Raw genomic sequence first — 17,823 nt, 5'->3', positions numbered from 1 at the left:
TGCATTCAGTTATTTGATGTCTATTCAATGTGACATTTAATCATTTAATTGTGCGTTTCATAAGTTAACTTAGTTACTGCATAAAGTATTGTTACATCTTCATGGTGCACTTTTTTATTTTTCTCGCTAAATTCTGAACTACTGTATACCTTAGTAATCACATTTCATTCCTTGGGAAAATCCTCCATCACCTCCATGTTCCTACAGATGCAAAAAGTCTTAATGACCTTTGAAAGAGAAATCCAAACAAACTTTATTTTACTGCTTTGCAACGGAACGGCTCCATCCAAACCGGGGTTAATTATAGATGATTGATTACTGATTGGTCACCATCACACTATGAACTTCAGAAATCTCAAAGAATTCATCCAACTTAAACTGGGATTGAGAGAAGAATACGTTCCTCCTGGCTGCGCTTCAGAGAGGGTCGGCTTTTGAAGGTCTGTGGCTGTCAGGTTCTCCAGAGGTTCTGAGGAGAACCCAAAATGATCATGAAACAGCTTTTTGATGAGGTTGGAGAAGTTTTACGAGGTTTATTGATCATTGTTAGAGTGGCTCCGGTTATCTCTATAGTTATGCTGCTATGGGCTTAGACTGCTGGAGGACATAGGGACCCATTTTTATCATTCTGCTTCATTTTAGCTCTATTCTCCCATTCTGTAGAATTCATTAGTTCGATCTCTAACGCTATGCTCTCGCTTCTTTTTCTCATAGTAGCTTCATCTGGTCTGTTCCTGTTTGGATGTGAAATATCAGCTGTGCTGCTTCCATCAACACCTTTGTTTATAGATGTTAGAGATCGGCCTGTTTTTCAGTGTAGTCCTGTTTCTGACTGTGACTAACTGGATGTGCTCTCTTCATCCTCTGGCATGGGAGCTGGCTCGGAGCTCGTCTGCCTGGCTGTGTGTTTCCTGGAGTTTCCTTTTGTGTCTCTGCTTCTGTCTCCTTGAGCCCCAGTCGGCCTCAGCAGATGGCCGCTCACACTGAGTCTGGTTCTGCTGGAGGTTTCTTCCTGTTAAAAGGGAGTTTTTCCTCTCCACTCTCGCTACAAGCATGCTTAGTGTGAGGGATTGCTGAAGGGTCAATGAGTCGATGTAACTGGTTTTCCTTAAATAGAAAACTTTGAATCAATTTGGCTGTCTTATCTGGTTGAACTGTAAAGTGCCTTAAGATGTGTTACTGGCGCTGAATTGAATCATCTAAAATCTACATTCTAAGATGAATTGCGCCACAAACAATGAATAATAATAAATAAGGAAAATGCTGTGCATTTGTTGGTTGGAGCTGGATAATTTTCTTTTTTCTGCAAAGTGATAATAGAAATAAAAAATATATGTCTTTAACTATAAAGCAAATACTTTCAAACTTGTACAAAGTTAAAGCTGCGGGTTTGACCATTTCCAGGAGGAGGGCATTTTTCTCTATGCATGAAAACAGAGATGGACAGCAGAGCAGAAGGAGCTGGTGGTTACCTCTGCCATGACAAACGGTCGCTCCTGCAGCAGATTGGACACCTTGAAGCGGCACAGTCCAGTGATGAGGAGGGAGTAGTGTGGTTTGGGCCAGTTACTACCCACCACCTGCACCGCGATTCCTGCTGTACCGATCCTGCACAGAGAGAGACGGAGAGAACAAGAGTTAGACAGAGAGACGGACAGACAGCTATAGACCCACTGATCTGCTCCAAAGCTTTCTGCTCTGAACTCACAGGCCACCGTAGAAGCTGTCGTTCAACCCTGGTTACTTAGTAACCAGACAGGCTGATAAAGGGTTCAAAGTTCACCGCCCCGTGGACGTTACGGCTGGATGGTGGCCGTTTCCAGAACAAATCCACCATGCGTTCATTGAAAGATCTGAGCTTATACCCGAGTGGAGCTGAGATGTCTGCTATAGAAAACATACCAAACCTGCGAGTCTCTAAAGCCTCAAACTGCCAGACTGAGCCGCACCGTCCGCTCCAGATTTAACCTGCAGCAGGATTATAAGGTTTCTCTGCTGGAACAAACATAAAGGATCATGATGTGAAAAATGTGCCTTTAAATCCTTGATTGGTTGGCAGTTTATTTGGAGTTTTACTAGGATGCCCTTTATTTTATATTTATTGGGTGTTTTTGGCTTTAGGAACCAAATCATTGTTTAAACTAGAAAATTTTTTTTTATTAGTCATTTATAAATCGTCTGTTTATAATCAATGTCTTTTGTTATGATTTCATCATTTTCTTTTTGAACAATCTGTTCTGAAAGTTCACCTTTATCAAACTTAACTTTGGAGTTTTTGATTTTGTATTTATATTAAATCTAATATTATTATTTCATCTTAATTAATTTCTTTGGTTTATGACTCCAGTTATTTTTTTGATTGATATTCAGTTATCGTCCCCACCACTCTAACTGGTACCTGCAGGGACCCCAGTCCCAGCCCCAGCCCCAGACCCAGTCAGTCCCAGACAGACCCAGTACCAGACAGACCCAGTCCCAGTACCAGACAGACCTAGTACCAGACAGACCCAGTCCCAGTCCCAGACAGACCCAGTCCCAGTACCAGACAGCCCCAGTACCAGACAGACCCAGTCAGTCCCAGACAGACCCAGTACCAGACAGACCCAGTCCCAGTACCAGACAGACCCAGTCCCAGACAGACCCAGTCCCAGACAGACCCAGTCCCAGACAGACCCAGTCCCAGTACCAGACAGACCCAGTCCCAGTCCCAGACAGACCCAGTCCCAGTACCAGACAGACCCAGACCCAGTCCCAGACAGACCCAGTCCCAGACAGACCCAGTCCCAGACAGACCCAGTACCAGACAGACCCAGTACCAGACAGACCCAGTCCCAGACAGACCCAGTCCCAGACAGACCCAGTCCCAGTACCAGACAGACCCAGTCCCAGTCCCAGACAGACCCAGTCCCAGTACCAGACAGACCCAGTACCAGACAGACCCAGTCAGTCCCAGACAGACCCAGTACCAGACAGACCCAGTCCCAGTACCAGACAGACCCAGTACCAGACAGTCCCAGTACCAGACAGACCCAGTACCAGACAGACCCAGTCCCAGACAGACCCAGTCCCAGACAGTCCCAGTACCAGACAGTCCCAGTACCAGACAGACCCAGTACCAGACAGACCCAGTACCAGACAGACCCAGTCCCAGACAGACCCAGTACCAGACAGATCCAGTCAGTCCCAGACAGACCCAGTACCAGACAGACCCAGTCCCAGTCCCAGACAGACCCAGTCCCAGACAGACCCAGTACCAGACAGACCCAGTCCCAGACAGACCCAGTCCCAGTCCCAGACAGACCCAGTACCAGACAGACCCAGTCAGTCCCAGACAGACCCAGTACCAGACAGATCCAGTCAGTCCCAGACAGACCCAGTACCAGACAGACCCAGTCCCAGTCCCAGACAGACCCAGTCCCAGTCCCAGACAGACCCAGTCCCAGTCCCAGACAGACCCAGTCCCAGACAGACCCAGTCCCAGACAGACCCAGTCCCAGTCCCAGACAGACCCAGTACCAGACAGACCCAGTCAGTCCCAGACAGACCCAGTACCAGACAGACCCAGTCCCAGTCCCAGACAGACCCAGTCCCAGTCCCAGACAGACCCAGTCCCAGACAGACCCAGTCCCAGACAGACCCAGTACCAGACAGACCCAGTCAGTCCCAGACAGACCCAGTCCCAGACAGACCCAGTCCCAGTCCCAGACAGACCCAGTCCCAGTCCCAGACAGACCCAGTCCCAGTCCCCGACAGACCCAGTACCAGACAGACCCAGTCAGTCCCAGACAGACCCAGTACCAGACAGACCCAGTCCCAGTCCCAGACAGACCCAGTCCCAGTCCCAGACAGACCCAGTCCCAGACAGACCCAGTACCAGACAGACCCAGTCCCAGTCCCAGACAGACCCAGTCCCAGACAGACCCAGTCCCAGTCCCAGACAGACCCAGTCCCAGTCCCAGACAGACCCAGTACCAGACAGACCCAGTCCCAGTCCCAGACAGACCCAGTCCCAGACAGACCCAGTCCCAGACAGACCCAGTCCCAGACAGACCCAGTACCAGACAGACCCAGTCCCAGTCCCAGACAGACCCAGTACCAGACAGACCCAGTCCCAGTCCCAGACAGACCCAGTCCCAGACAGACCCAGTCCCAGTCCCCGACAGACCCAGTACCAGACAGACCCAGTCAGTCCCAGACAGACCCAGTACCAGACAGACCCAGTCCCAGTCCCAGACAGACCCAGTCCCAGACAGACCCAGTACCAGACAGACCCAGTCCCAGTCCCAGACAGACCCAGTCCCAGACAGACCCAGTCCCAGTCCCAGACAGACCCAGTCCCAGACATACCGAGTCCCAGACAGACCCAGTCCCAGTCCCAGACAGACCCAGTCCCAGTCCCAGACAGACCCAGTACCAGACAGACCCAGTCCCAGTCCCAGACAGACCCAGTCCCAGACAGACCCAGTACCAGACAGACCCAGTCCCAGTCCCAGACAGACCCAGTCCCAGACAGACCCAGTCCCAGTCCCAGACAGACCCAGTCCCAGTCCCAGACAGACCCAGTACCAGACAGACCCAGTCCCAGTCCCAGACAGACCCAGTCCCAGACAGACCCAGTCCCAGTCCCAGACAGACCCAGTACCAGACAGACCCAGTCAGTCCCAGACAGACCCAGTACCAGACAGACCCAGTCCCAGACATACCGAGTCCCAGACAGACCCAGTCCCAGACAGACCCAGTCCCAGTCCCAGACAGACCCAGTCCCAGACAGACCCAGTCCCAGTCCCAGACAGACCCAGTCCCAGACAGACCCAGTCCCAGTCCCAGACAGACCCAGTCCCAGTCCCAGACAGACCCAGTACCAGACATACCCAGTCCCAGACAGACCCAGTCCCAGTCCCAGACAGACCCAGTACCAGACAGACCCAGTCCCAGACAGACCCAGTCCGAATGGTTCTTACTGGTGCAGCGGCGGTAGGTCGTCCGAGTCCAGTTCCGGGTCTCTGGTGTTGGGGATCACTCCGATCATGGTGCTCTTCAGTGAGGTCCCCTTCAGCAGCCTCTGGGCCACCAGCTGCATGTTCCGCGGTGAGTCCACGCTGAAGCGGACCGTGGATCCCGGCAGCAGAACCCCTTCGTGGGTCAGCAGCAGCGGCAGGCGGTTCGGTATCTGAATTCCTCCGGCAGAGGTCATTTCTGAGGAGCTGGACCGAGCCACAGGTCTGTTTACAATACAAGGTCCAGAACTCTCTGTCACTTCCGGGTTAGGACTTTCAAAACAAAAGCTTTTAGACAACTGACAGCTGTGTGACAATCTACGGAAAACGTCGAGGGACACTACATTACACCGCCTCTCATTGGGCTTTCTGTCTGTTCCTTCAAAAGGAGAAAATTTTACGGAAAAGTTACTGAATTTATTAGAAAAATAAAATCGTTAAATATGATGTATATGTGTAAGTATTTAGATGCATTGATTATTGCAGATCCTCTCCATCCAGACCAGGAGAGGAGGAACTGATCTACTGACCACTGCAAGAATCAAACTAAACCTTTCAATGTCTGATGGTGGAATATTTGAATTTAAGCAACAGTTTATAGTTAAACTAAACAGTGGAACATTTTTTTTCAGCTTTTATTGTCATTACAGTGTCACAAGTACAGAGCAACAAAATTAACTCTCTGCATTTAACCCATCCCCTTAGTGTCAGGGTTTAGTTGTGGTTTGGAGGACCCAAATGCAGAGGCAGACAGGCTGAGGAGATTTCTGGGTAGTTTAATGGGGCAAAAACAGCAACAAAGGCAGGAATGCAAAAATCCAACTAATAATCAAAAGCAAACCAGAACTATGGAGACATCTGGGGAAAACCAAACACGAGGAGCCAGGGAGAGACGAGGAACGTGGACAACAGCATGGGAGGACAGCAAAGACAAGGAACCAACAAAGAGTGAGAGCAGAGGGAGAGCATATATAGGAGAGAGAGACAAAGGGAGGGCTAACGAGCAGACAAGGAACAGGTGTGAGAGGAGACAACGAGGGAGCCAAGGGGAAAGGAACATACACACACACAAGAGGGCAAAAGAGGACAACAGAAAAACATGAGAACTAATATAAATCTAGAAATACAACAAAACTGGAATTAGGCCAATAAATATAGAAAACAAGGAGCAAAGAAAAGAACAGCAGAACCAAGACCATGACACTTAGAGGCGATTTGATAAAAAACCTAAAAAAACATATTTACTGTCGCTGCATGCTCAGTGTGAAGGATTCCTGAACAGTCCATATCTACTGTCGCTATCTGCTTCTCTAGGAGGAGAGAATTCTGTTGAGTCAAAGATTGGATGATATAATTCAGGGGTCACCAACGTGGTGCCCGTGGGCACCAAGGGGCCCTCAAGGACACCATGGGGTGCCCTCAGCGTCTTTTGAAAACAGAACAATTCACCAGTGGACTAAATCTGAAATGTTATTTTTTACTGAAGCTCTTATTTTGAAGCATTTATGAAGCATTTAATCATATCAATAAATTAGAACATTTGAGGATTTATATGGATTTCATAATGAGAATATCTAAAAGCACATTAAAAATGAAAAGAAACAATATAAGTATGTTTATTATCTATAAAGTTCAGGTGAACGCCGACTCCCCTTGTTCATAGGTCAGTATTGGTAGCCATAAAGTAGCCCTCAGCCTTAAAAAAGTTGGTGACCCCTGATCTAATTGATCTAGATCTATAACTCTTAGGTGAAAGATGCTGTTATCCAGCACTTTAAAAGTAAACTGAAGTGATTTGAACATGTATATTACATACACACAACTCCTATTATATACACTGTACTTAATCTGTACTATCTTTTGTATTTGTATTTTGCTTAATTTTAACTTAATTTAACTTAATACTTTTTTGCCCTGTAAGCTGCTGGTAAACTTAATTTCCGAAGGGAGTCTTCCCAAGAGACCAATAAAGTACTGTCTAAGTCTAAGTAAAATTAATTAGCTAAATTGTAAAAGTAGTTCTGATTGAAAATGTTTTAAATAAATCACATTCTTAATTACAGATGCATTTGCAAGTGAACACATTTAGTCTTCCCTGGGAGCTGCTGAACATTTTGCATAAATACCATAAATCAACTTATTAGATAAAGAGAAACAAAACTCAGAGTAAGTTGATAAAAATATTGATTTATTTCCGTATTTCTTTCATAAAAGTACTGTCATATTATACACTTCCAAAAAATAAATATTCAGTATCTCATGTCTAAAACAAAAATCTGTGAGACATCCATGTATCTGCAGTTTTTTCTGGGTTATATCTGTGAGAAAGTCACTTTGGATCAAGCTGCTCCTGATGCTAAAAAACAAAAAACAAATCATAAAGCACAGAGGAAAAAACAAGCAGTCAAGAGTTTATGAAAGAAATATGCATACATATTGTCTTAGTGCACAGTTCACCAGCTATTGTATAAACAGTTATGGTCAGAGCTAAATGCATAGGCAGCAGCTGTAACTGATCAAACAGAACCAAGTAAAAGATAAAAAGATGATTTATTTGATGTAGAAATGAGAAAATGAAAGGTGTTTAAGAGAATTTATGCTGCACAACCAATACGTTTCTTATGAGGTCCATCTTTCTGTCATGTTTTAATCCACTTAATCCAAAATAGATCAGCTGAGATTCATCCCAACCACCGTTTTGAAACCTCAACTGTTTTGGTTTGTGAGCCCTGGGACTTCTAACGCCACAGTCAACTCTGAAAACAGCTCGGCTTTCAACTGTGAGAGACAACAAAGAAAACAAACCAGAGAGTGTCATGGGGGGCTCTGAATCCTACAGCATAAACTGAGCAAAGCAGCATGATGGGAGTAACAGAGAAGTTGCCATGTGCCTTAAGTTAAAGTCTGCACCACCACAAGAGATCCAAAAACAAGATGATTCAAGCTTTTACCCCCCAGTGCAGCTCAGAGTCTCTTATATAGATTAAACAAGCTAAATTAGAGGGATTTTTGTTGCTCAAATCTTATTCGTAACACACAAAGTGAAAGGCCTCACTGTTAACCCCTTGAACCCTACGGACCCACCGGCGGGTCCAGCTGCTACGTGACCTCGTAATTTTACCAAACCCCCAGTATTGATGTAAAAAACATATTTGACACAGTTTGGTGACATTTATGGATAAATGTGCCAAAATGGCCTCTCCGCCTAAGAAATTTCTCACTAATACCATTCTAAAATAAATATGATTCATCTGATTGAGTCCAAATTGGGTATATTTTTACACAACATTTAGATTTGAAAGTCTGTACTACTTTTTTGTGCTATAAATAATATTTTGGTAGTGTTTTGCAATGTTTATTTCAAAGAAAATTTTGGCGAGGTTCATAAAATGCAAAATATTTTGTATTTTGTCCCTAATATTTCAGGCAGGGTCAAAGCTACAATGGTGCGGACACCAGAAAACCATTCTATGACATCTTACCTTTACAGAGGTACCAAAAGTTTCTTCTTAAATCTAATAGCTTTGAGGCTATAAGTTATTTACTTTTGTGTGTTTTTGTCAGGCAGAAATTTATTTATACCCCCTTAGGGTGTAAGAGGTTAAAAACCTAACACAGAATCAGATGCGGCGCAGAAGATGATGCAGATGGAGACAACTACATGCAGCTGGAAGTGTCTGAAATGTCCAGCAGAGGGCAGAAGAGAGTAACAAGGAGATCCTCTCATAAACACACCTTAAACTCCCTTTAACTGCCACTTCCCTCTCTGTTCTGACCGTGGGGTGCTCCAGTAGATGCCTGTAACCATGTTGGTCAGCCCCCCCCCCCCTCTAGTGGTCGCTCTTAGAACATCTGCACCTTGGAAATCACATTGTTGGTCTGGATGTAGACATACATGTACCAAACCTTCAGAGAGTCGAATTAAAAAAGTGCTTTTCTCTTTGCTTTGTGGTCCAAGAGTTTAAAGACCAAATAAAATGGAATAGACCTAAAAACAAGGGACGGTTACCAAACAGTGGATAATTTCAGGTTTTTAAAAGGAAGGGTTCACCTCCTGATTTGTTCTGAAGCCTCCTGAGATGATCAAAGATAAGGTTTTCAGTTCAGTGAATTTCTGCAGTGTTGCGCCGATGCCATTTTTTGGCCCCGATACCCGATTACTGGCTGTGCAGTATTGTCCGATACCATCTGTTTAAAATTGATGTGTGTGTATATATGAAGAACTGCATTCTACCTGGATGTAAAATAATTGCCATCATGGCTTTGTCAACCTGCTGACTACCTTTGTGAAGCAGGAAAAAGATTAATACAAAGTGAATCCAGTAGAAATTTTTATTGCCTTCCTGGAATGGGTGACAATAGTTTAATAAACTTTTGGCTCTCAAAATGGTATTGGTGGCCTATTTGTTGGTATTCGCTGATACCGATACCACCATTTTAGTGCTGGATTGGGACCCCGCCCAATAATGGTATCGGTGCAACACTAGTTTTCTGTCCTGGTTTATTTAACATGCCACATAACTACCACTGGTAAAAAGTTAAATAACCTTCACCTGCACATGCATGTAAAGAACAGGGATGCTGCTTCACTCGTTTACATGAAGAAAAAAAGACATAAGAAATCCATCTCTGTAACAGAGTAGAGATGGTGTCATGGTTTGGGCTTGTTTGTTTTTTTATTATTCTTGCAGGATTTTTTTTAAAAGCACACTAATGTCAAACATAAAATGTTTGCATTTTTTAAGTTTATTGTCACAGTTGTGAATTGATACAAACAGGCTTAAATATATAGATACATTCAACCAAATCTGAAGCTCTTACATGTTAACATTTGGTGACCTTGATCGAGTTTAGCAGCAGTTTCTTCTCAGCAGCCGAAAAAGCATTTATTGGAATATCAGACATTTCAAACAAGGGATACAAGGAACCCTGACAATAAGCTTTATGTTACACATTGTGGGAACTTTAGAGAAAAGTACTCAGGTACTATTTACTCATTTAGATGGTTCTAAGTGGACCAAACATAAGGTTAGGGTCTCCAAGAACAATTTAACATTTGGTTGTTTGTATTTTTATAATAAATTCTAAATATGCTGACATCATAATATCTTTAGTTTTATTAAGATATTTTATTGTTTGTTTGATTTAATAATGTTTGTTTTTGAAAAACGTAAAATTTTGTTATTTAGCAAAGATTTTTAATCTGTAGGTTATTTTTTCACTTCCTTGTTGTGATTGGAAACAACAAGTTTAAACCACATGAAAAGTTTGATGCAAATATAATGCAACCTCTTTATTTCATGACTTTTAGCAGTGATGCTTTCAGACAAAGGGCTGTAACGGCACTATACCACAGCTGCAGTGAGTTTAGAGCAGGTGTGAGAGCGATGCAGCGATAGAGAAACAGAGAGGCCCCAAAATCTTATTTTTCTTAGAGGCTCGTGGAGGCTCGGAGCGGCCCCGGATCCCATTAAGGTGCTGTAGTGGCCCCATCAAAGAAACCAGCTCAGCTGTTTTAAGGCTACACTGACACCATGATCCATCTTACTATAGGACAGTCAGCCAGAAATAGGGTGGGGTGGGGTATGTATATATTTGAGCTCGCATGTATACATTCTTAACAGTGTAGATTAGAGACAATCCACAATAAATCAGCACATTCTCCAGCAGCCCAAAAGAAACAGAGAACAGATCCAATAAATAATCATAAGCCTGAAAATCTCGACACTAGTGGATGAAAATCTTTGGTTTTAGCAGAAACAATCAGTGTGTTTAAATGCTAGAGACAAACACAAAGCTTTATGGTTGCTACAGACGTTCAGACGGTCCATGGTGGTTCTGGAGGCCAAACAATGAGAAACATTTATTTTTTAAACTGTTCTCCGTCTGAGGCTAGACTGGAGATGATAACTGAGTGGTTGAAGTAAAACCACAGCAGAGATGTGCAGCTTGATTGGAAACCGTCATTGTTCTCAGCTCTTTGTGTTTCTATATCCGTCCTGACAAAAGCAGGCTGCCCAGCGTTCCCAGCCCAGATGTTACACATTTACTGGTTCCTTGTACCAATTGACCTTTTGCTCCAGCCTGACCGCCGCTGTCTGCGCATGTTAAGGCAGAACCAGTCTGAAAGGTTGGCTGGGGACTCTGGGTTTGAGATAAACAGCAAGCGAACCTGCCGCATCAGTCAGGCGGCTCATTCGCGACACCAACTACAGTCAGTTATAACGGCTGAGGTTGGTGTCGGAGCGAGACAGAAACACTATAGATGTTGGTCACAAGGTTCTGTTGCATTTGTAGGAAAATCTGCCACCTTTTCCTGTTTTTCTGGTTTATTGTCAACTCTGATCCACGTCTGTTAGATCAATGTTCCCGTCATCTTCTTGGCTGAGAACGTCCCCCAGAGGAGAGTCTTCCCTCTGGAAGGGTAGTTTGGTTCATCCCCTGTGAGATCAGTCAAAAACAGTTCAGGTAGGAGCCTTATGGTAAATTGGTACTGCAAAAAAATGAACCCAAAAGAACCTTGCCGCATGGGAAGAACAGGGAACCGGCTGGGATCTGAATACAAAACCTTTGAGATGAAAGGAGGAAGCAGTGAAACCAGGAATCCATCTGACAGATGCAGTTCAGACCAGAGTTCTGGTCAAGTCCGGCTAGAGAAATTTCAGAACCACAAACTGGTTCCCCCATAAATCCATCTACTGACCACTTCTTTAGTTCTTTCATTCCTCCGTTATGATGCAGAGACCGTAACTAGCTGGACAAATGTTCGTAACTAGCTGGACAAATGTCCGTAACTAGCTGGACAAATGTCCGTAACTAGCTGGACAAATGTCCGTAACTAGCTGGACAAATGTTCGTACCTAGCTGGACAAATGTTCGGATCTGCGCTAACAGATGCTGGATGGACCAAAACAGGACATACCATCCAACAGTGGGACGAATAAAGGGGCATTTAGCAGGAAAAAGCTGAGGATTTAATACAGCGGTTTCACCAGAGGAGGTTCTGGATGGGAAGCTGCACCAAGAGCAGAAGGTCACAGAACCAGAGGTGGAGCTTTGTGAGCAAACATCTGGTTTATTAAATCCTCTGTTCACTGCCATACAGGCCGGCAGAGGAAGAAGCTGCTTCATTAAAGTAAAGTCTTATTTATTCCCTGAGGTACAAACTAAACAGTTAAAGTGGAAATCATGTTACTAAAGAGCAACGTCCGGGACAGCGTCGCTCTGTGGCGTCTGTTCTGACCTTTGGAGCAGCGAAGCAGCGTTCCTTAATTCATCAGCATCATAAGAGAAGGAATAAACCATCAGTTTGGCACTCCGCTGCTTCCTTATGGCTTTCTGCGCTTTTTAAAAAATGAAATCAAACAAACTGGTCTGATTTTAAAGATAATATATTCGGGTTTAATGGTAAGTTTTTATGACTGAAATCCTGACTGAAGACCGCTGCTGCAAAATGTCTTTAAAAGTTGTTTCCATGGAGATGGTCTCCACTCTATAAGGCTCGGGCACAGCGCGTTGCATTCTGGGTACGCCGCCATATTGGTAGCTAGTTGCTACGGTAAACAAAGACCTAAAACAGCATAGAGACAGAGCAGAAAGACGAGTAAACAGCGATGTTAAAAGCGAAGAAAGGATGCGGAATATACCGAGACACACTGCAGAGGGAAGCCAGGGACCGTTATCTGCAAAAGATGGGCTTCATAAACGGACTTGATCCCTACGAAGTAGAAAGCAAGGAGTGGTGCGTTGGGGAAGAATTTCTACCGCCGTTTGCAAGGGAGGACGTATTTTCGTATCTAGTGTGTGGCGTCAGTGCCTACACACATGAAGAGTTTCGCTGCTACAAGTCGCTAGAGGCTTACAAACAGCTGACAGATGGAAAAGTTCATGACATGGAAGTTATCAAGCCGAATGAGAACACAGTCATCAGAGCCAAGGTAAGCTACCGTCTCAACATGGTGTGGTGTTTGTTGTGGTGATAAGACTAGGTGCTGGCACTTACGTAAAACATCAAAAATTTATCTACTGGCTTTCCTGGTGAAACAACCAAAACTATTAACCCTATTATAAACTATTAATGACAAAATAAACAGAGTAGGACAACTGTTTTGTGTTTCAGTGGACCTGGCTAACCCTCTGGAACACAACCCTACTTCAGCTCATGCTACATGCTACAGATCAGCCAACAACGGTTAACTTGAAATGATACATGAATAAAAACAGTATGTTCTGTAACTTACCAGAATGAAAATGCCGGGAACACACTCTCATGGACGCAGGGATTGAGTTGAAAGTTATATTTGGCCGTCTTACAGCAGCGACCCATGCTAGCCGGCGACTCTTTGTTATGGAGGACATTTGTTTTCCATTGAGACGCCTCCAGGTTGGAAAACGGTAAAAAGACAATCCATTTGGGATTTTTTTCCCCGTCCAGTCACAGCTTGCGCTACTACACCCTACGACACAGCAACGGGCGACCATAACGACAGCAGAGGTAAAATGAAACGGCAAAAAACTAAGCAAACTACTAGCAGAAGAAAGCTCGTCCTTACAGGCGCGAAGTCAAAGTGTAAACAGTGGGCTGACCAGCTATCAATATGGCTGCTGCGCAACGTGTGACGTCATGTGCCCGAGCCTTATTTAAAGGTTATAGCTCCAACTTATTTAGAAACATCCACATAACGTCTGCAGAAAAGCTATACATTCTGATAAGAAAATGTTTTTTTTCTAAATAATTGTTTTATAAATTTTGACTGACCGAAAACAAAAATATGTACCTGTGGTTACCATGCCAACGTCAACGTTAAAGGGTTCTGGCCAAACAGAGATAGTAAGACAAATGGATGATCACTACTTTTCAAGATGCATTGAAATTTTGACTCCACTACTTTTTCATCCACTAGATGTTCGGACACTCAATTACCAATAGCGTAACCACTATATATTACCCTATATAATGATTAGGACGGACATCCGGACACAGCCAAAGTCAGGCGTCTCCTAACAGCATTAGCCTAACAGCTTCTTCTTCTCTGGTTTTCATTTCTCAGATTCAAAGATGGAACGAAACACAAGCATGAGCCCATCTCTCCTCATGCACGCTCTGTGCATGCATACAAGCTTTCTGTGCCCGAACATCTGCCCTAACCCTTAAATCCCTCAATGACTATATAGAACGGGGACTAACTGACCGCTCAGACGGATGATCACTACTTTTTAGTCCGTTGGTCATGTAATTCCTCCTCCGCTGCACAGTGCCTGCAAAATCTTTGTTATTAGTCGCTGCTGTCAGGTAGCGCACCCTACATTGACGATGGGCCGCTGTAAAGAGAGCTCTGTGTTCAAAGCATTCTGGGATAAATCTGCCTCTTCTTCCCTTACACTTCGTAGACACTTTTTCTCTTACGACCCTCCGCCATTTTCAAAGAACCGCGGTGAGAAAGGTGAGCTTCAATGACTTTCTGAAACCGTAGCTCACCACAGATATACGCCTAAAAGTGCGCATGCAAAGAAAATACAGCTACCAGGATGAGCACGTAGGACGGTCTGACATAAACATATCAGCAGAATGATTGACAATTAGAAGGACCACTTATTTAGATGATCTACCAGGAAATAAAAGATTGTCCTTTAAACATTGGACGTCCAGGATATTTCCTGAGATGATGCACTAACTGTGTTTGGGTACTTCTTAATTTTCCATCAGAGCGTTGGATAAAGCAGGAGGTTTCCTGTTCAGGAAGTGACCAATGCCTGTAGATCACCTTGCCTTCACCAGCTGCTAACTCTACTGCAGCTCTCGGCTCTTTGCTGAGGACTGTCAGCCAAAGACTTCAGGGAACACCAATGTCTTTTAAAAAAAAGTTTAATTTCTCCCCAGATTCCTTTCAAACATCCAGAACCTCAAACTAAAGTCGGCTGCCGGTTCAACATCTTTCATAATTTTCCACAAAGAGTCGCAGGAGAAAACAACTGAACCAGGTTTGTACTGAACACAGAGCTCAGGAGAAGGAAGGCAAATATGCCGTCAGTTGATCAAGTTCATGCTTCCTCCTTTCTGCTCACATAAAAAAACAGATAAATACAGAGAACAGAGAATAAAAAACCAACATACAGCTTTGATTATGCAATCCAGGCCTGTAGCACAGCTGTGGAACATTTGTTTTTAAATAATGTGATATATTGGGGTGCTTGGCTTTGGTACACAGTCTGTCTCTTCCACTGTGCTTCTGGCTGAAAAGCTCCTTCTCCAAGAATCCATCTCAGAAACCAATGTATTGATCATCATTAACATGTGAAAGAACAAACACATCCAATAAACGGGTTACCAGAAGCAGCCTGAGATGACTTCACGCCAGAAAAAGATCCGGCTACAGTCCTGAAGCTTCTCTCAGAGCTGATCCACTTTTCTGTTACAAGGGAAGTCCACACAGTCAGATTAATCCCAGGCGGCTCCGCCGTGTCAATGTGTTCACTTAGGTGTCCAGATGGTAGGTTTGGAAATGACTTGTTGAAATAGGTTTTCCTTTGAGCCCTGAAGGTACGGATTGATAATCGCTGGAGTCTCTGAGCGGCAGCAGCAGGGAAACCCTCACGCCGTGGCCTCCATCTCTGCCTGCTGGCTCAACGCCTTCCTGCCTTTCTTCGAATGAGAGACCTCACAGTCTGGAAAACAGAAAAAAAACACATCGTTTCTCACTAATCAGGATACATTTCATTTCTCTTCATGCTCTGATTAAAGAAAATCATACATTCAGATGGAGTTATGAAGAACCTCTGCAGCTTTATGTAGTGAATTTAAAGATCATTTGGAGAAAAAAGGCGTCAGCATCTTTACAATCCTCCAAAGAGCTGCTCATACTACTCCATGCAGGACCACTCATGGTGCAGACTAGAGACTGACATTTTTTCGGGAATCCCACGGGTCACGGGATTCCCGCGGGAAGTCAGTATTAGTAACGATCACGTGATTGGGACGGTACAGGATTAAACATTAACGGGAGCAGACAGGGGCGGGAGCAAACCAATAGTAACTAAAAAAAAAAACTAGGATTGATGCCAAAAAATAAAATAAAATAGCAAGAAAAAAATCCAGTACTGGCGCGGCGCCGTCATTTTGTAGTTTTTTTACTTCAGAATCAGAATCAGAATCAAGTTTATTGCCAAGTAGGTTTGCACTTACAAGGAATTTGACTTGGTGTTGTTGGTGCAGACAAAAAACAAAACAAAATAGCAAAATAAGATAGAATATATATAAAATATATATACACAGAAGCTATATACAAACAGTAGACTGTACTGTGTTTTTGTGACGGGAGGTTCTGGTCCTGATGGACCGCAGCCTCCTGCCAGAGGGTAGTGGCTGAAATAGTCTGTGACCGGGGTGCGAGGGATCAGCCACAATCTTCCCTGCACGCCTCAGAGTCCTGGAGGCGTGCAGCTCCTGGAGAGATGGGAGGTTGGAGCCAATCACCTTCTCTGCAGACCGGATGACACGCTGCAGTCTGCTCTTGTCCTTGGCGGTGGCACCAGCGTACCAGATGGTGATGGAAGAAGTGAGGATGGACTCAATGATGGAGGAGTAGAACTGCACCATCATTGTCCTGGGCAGGTTGAATTTCTTCAGCTGCCGCAGGAAGTACATCCTCTGCTGGGCTTTCTTGGTGAGGGAGTTGATGTTCAGCTCCCACTTTAGGTCCTGAGAGATGATAGTTCCCAGGAAGCGGAAAGACTCCACAGTGTCAATGGTGGAGTCACAGAGGGTGATGGGGGTAGCTGGGGCTGCGCTCTTTCTAAAGTCTACAACCAACTCCACTGTTTTTAGAGCGTTGAGCTCCAGGTTGTTCTCCCTGCACCAGGTCACCAGATGGTCAGCCTCCCACCTGTAGGCGGACTAGTCACCATCGGAGATCAGTCCGATGAGAGTGGTGTCGTCTGCGAACTTCAGGAGCTTGACAGACTGATGACTGGAGGTGCAGCTGTTGGTGTACAGGGAGAAGAGCAGAGGAGAAAGAACAAAGCCCTGGGGGGAACCAGTGCTGATGAGCTGTGAGTCAGAGAACTGTGTTCCCAGCTTTACGTGCTGCTTCCTGTCCGATAGGAAGTCTGATCCACCTGCATGTGGAGTCAGGCACATTCAGCTGGGAGAGCTTCTCCTGGAGCAGAGCTGGGATGATTGTGTTGAAGGCCGAGCTAAAGTCCACAAACAGGATCCTGGCGTAGGTTCCTGCGGAGTCCAGGTGCTGGAGAATGTGGTGAAGGGCCAGGTTGACAGCGTCATCTACAGACTGGTTGGCTCTGTAGGCAAACTGGAAGGGGTCCAGGAGGGGGTCCGTGATTTCTTTCAGGTGTGACAGCACAAGACGCTCGAAGGACTTCATGACCACAGAGGTCAGGGCGACGGGTCTAAAGTCATTAAGTCCTGTGGTCCTTGGCTTCTTGGGGACAGGGATGATGGTGGAGGATTTAAAGCAGGCTGGCACGTGACATGTCGCCAGTGAGGTGTTAAAAATGTCTGTGAACACTGTCTGTGAACTTGAAGCCTACACTATAATGCGAGTCAAAAAAACTACACGACCCAAAAACCAACAATGCTTCCGCTCTGAGTTTTTCACCTGCGCTCAAAAAAAAAAAGAAAAACAAGAATGGGAGTGGTGCGGGAGCGGGAGTCATTCTGAATGGGAGTGGGAGTAATTTCACCAGGAGTGGGATGGGACAGGATTTAGATTTCTACTCTGACCCGGGATCGGGACGGGACACAATTTTTTTTCTGTGGGAGTGGGACGGGACAGGAGTAAAAATCCACTCCTGTGTCAGTCTCTAGTGC

The 17,823-nt window shown here is 44.9% G+C and overlaps 2 protein-coding genes across 4 annotated transcripts in view; both read right to left on the bottom strand.

The window, feature by feature from the left end:
* The window catches only part of lonp2 (lon peptidase 2, peroxisomal), a 67,409-nt gene extending 62,141 nt beyond the window's left edge, over positions 1-5,268 (bottom strand). Inside the window, exons 1-2 of the mRNA XM_038274720.1 lie at positions 4,962-5,268; positions 1,473-1,608 (exon numbers count right to left, since the gene is read on the bottom strand). Of these exons, the coding sequence (XP_038130648.1) occupies positions 1,473-1,608; positions 4,962-5,194 (369 nt within the window). The 5' untranslated portion in view covers positions 5,195-5,268. The remainder of the gene's footprint in view (positions 1-1,472; positions 1,609-4,961) is intronic.
* A 9,585-nt stretch (positions 5,269-14,853) lies between these two features.
* Positions 14,854-17,823, bottom strand: part of il34 (interleukin 34) — an 87,894-nt gene continuing 84,924 nt past the window's right edge. For all 3 annotated transcript variants that reach the window (XM_038274717.1, XM_038274716.1, XM_038274718.1), the window contains exon 7: positions 14,854-15,662. Coding sequence is in view for 2 of the 3 variants with exons in the window: in XM_038274716.1 (XP_038130644.1) it covers positions 15,589-15,662 (74 nt within the window). In the remaining variant the exon portion in view is untranslated. The remainder of the gene's footprint in view (positions 15,663-17,823) is intronic.

The sequence above is a fragment of the Cyprinodon tularosa genome, unplaced genomic scaffold (genome assembly GCF_016077235.1).
Source record: "Cyprinodon tularosa strain WSP-4 unplaced genomic scaffold, ASM1607723v1 ctg927, whole genome shotgun sequence".
Classification (NCBI taxonomy): domain Eukaryota; kingdom Metazoa; phylum Chordata; class Actinopteri; order Cyprinodontiformes; family Cyprinodontidae; genus Cyprinodon; species Cyprinodon tularosa.
Note: the sequence above shows the minus strand (reverse complement) of the source record. Positions and strands in the feature narration are given on the sequence as shown.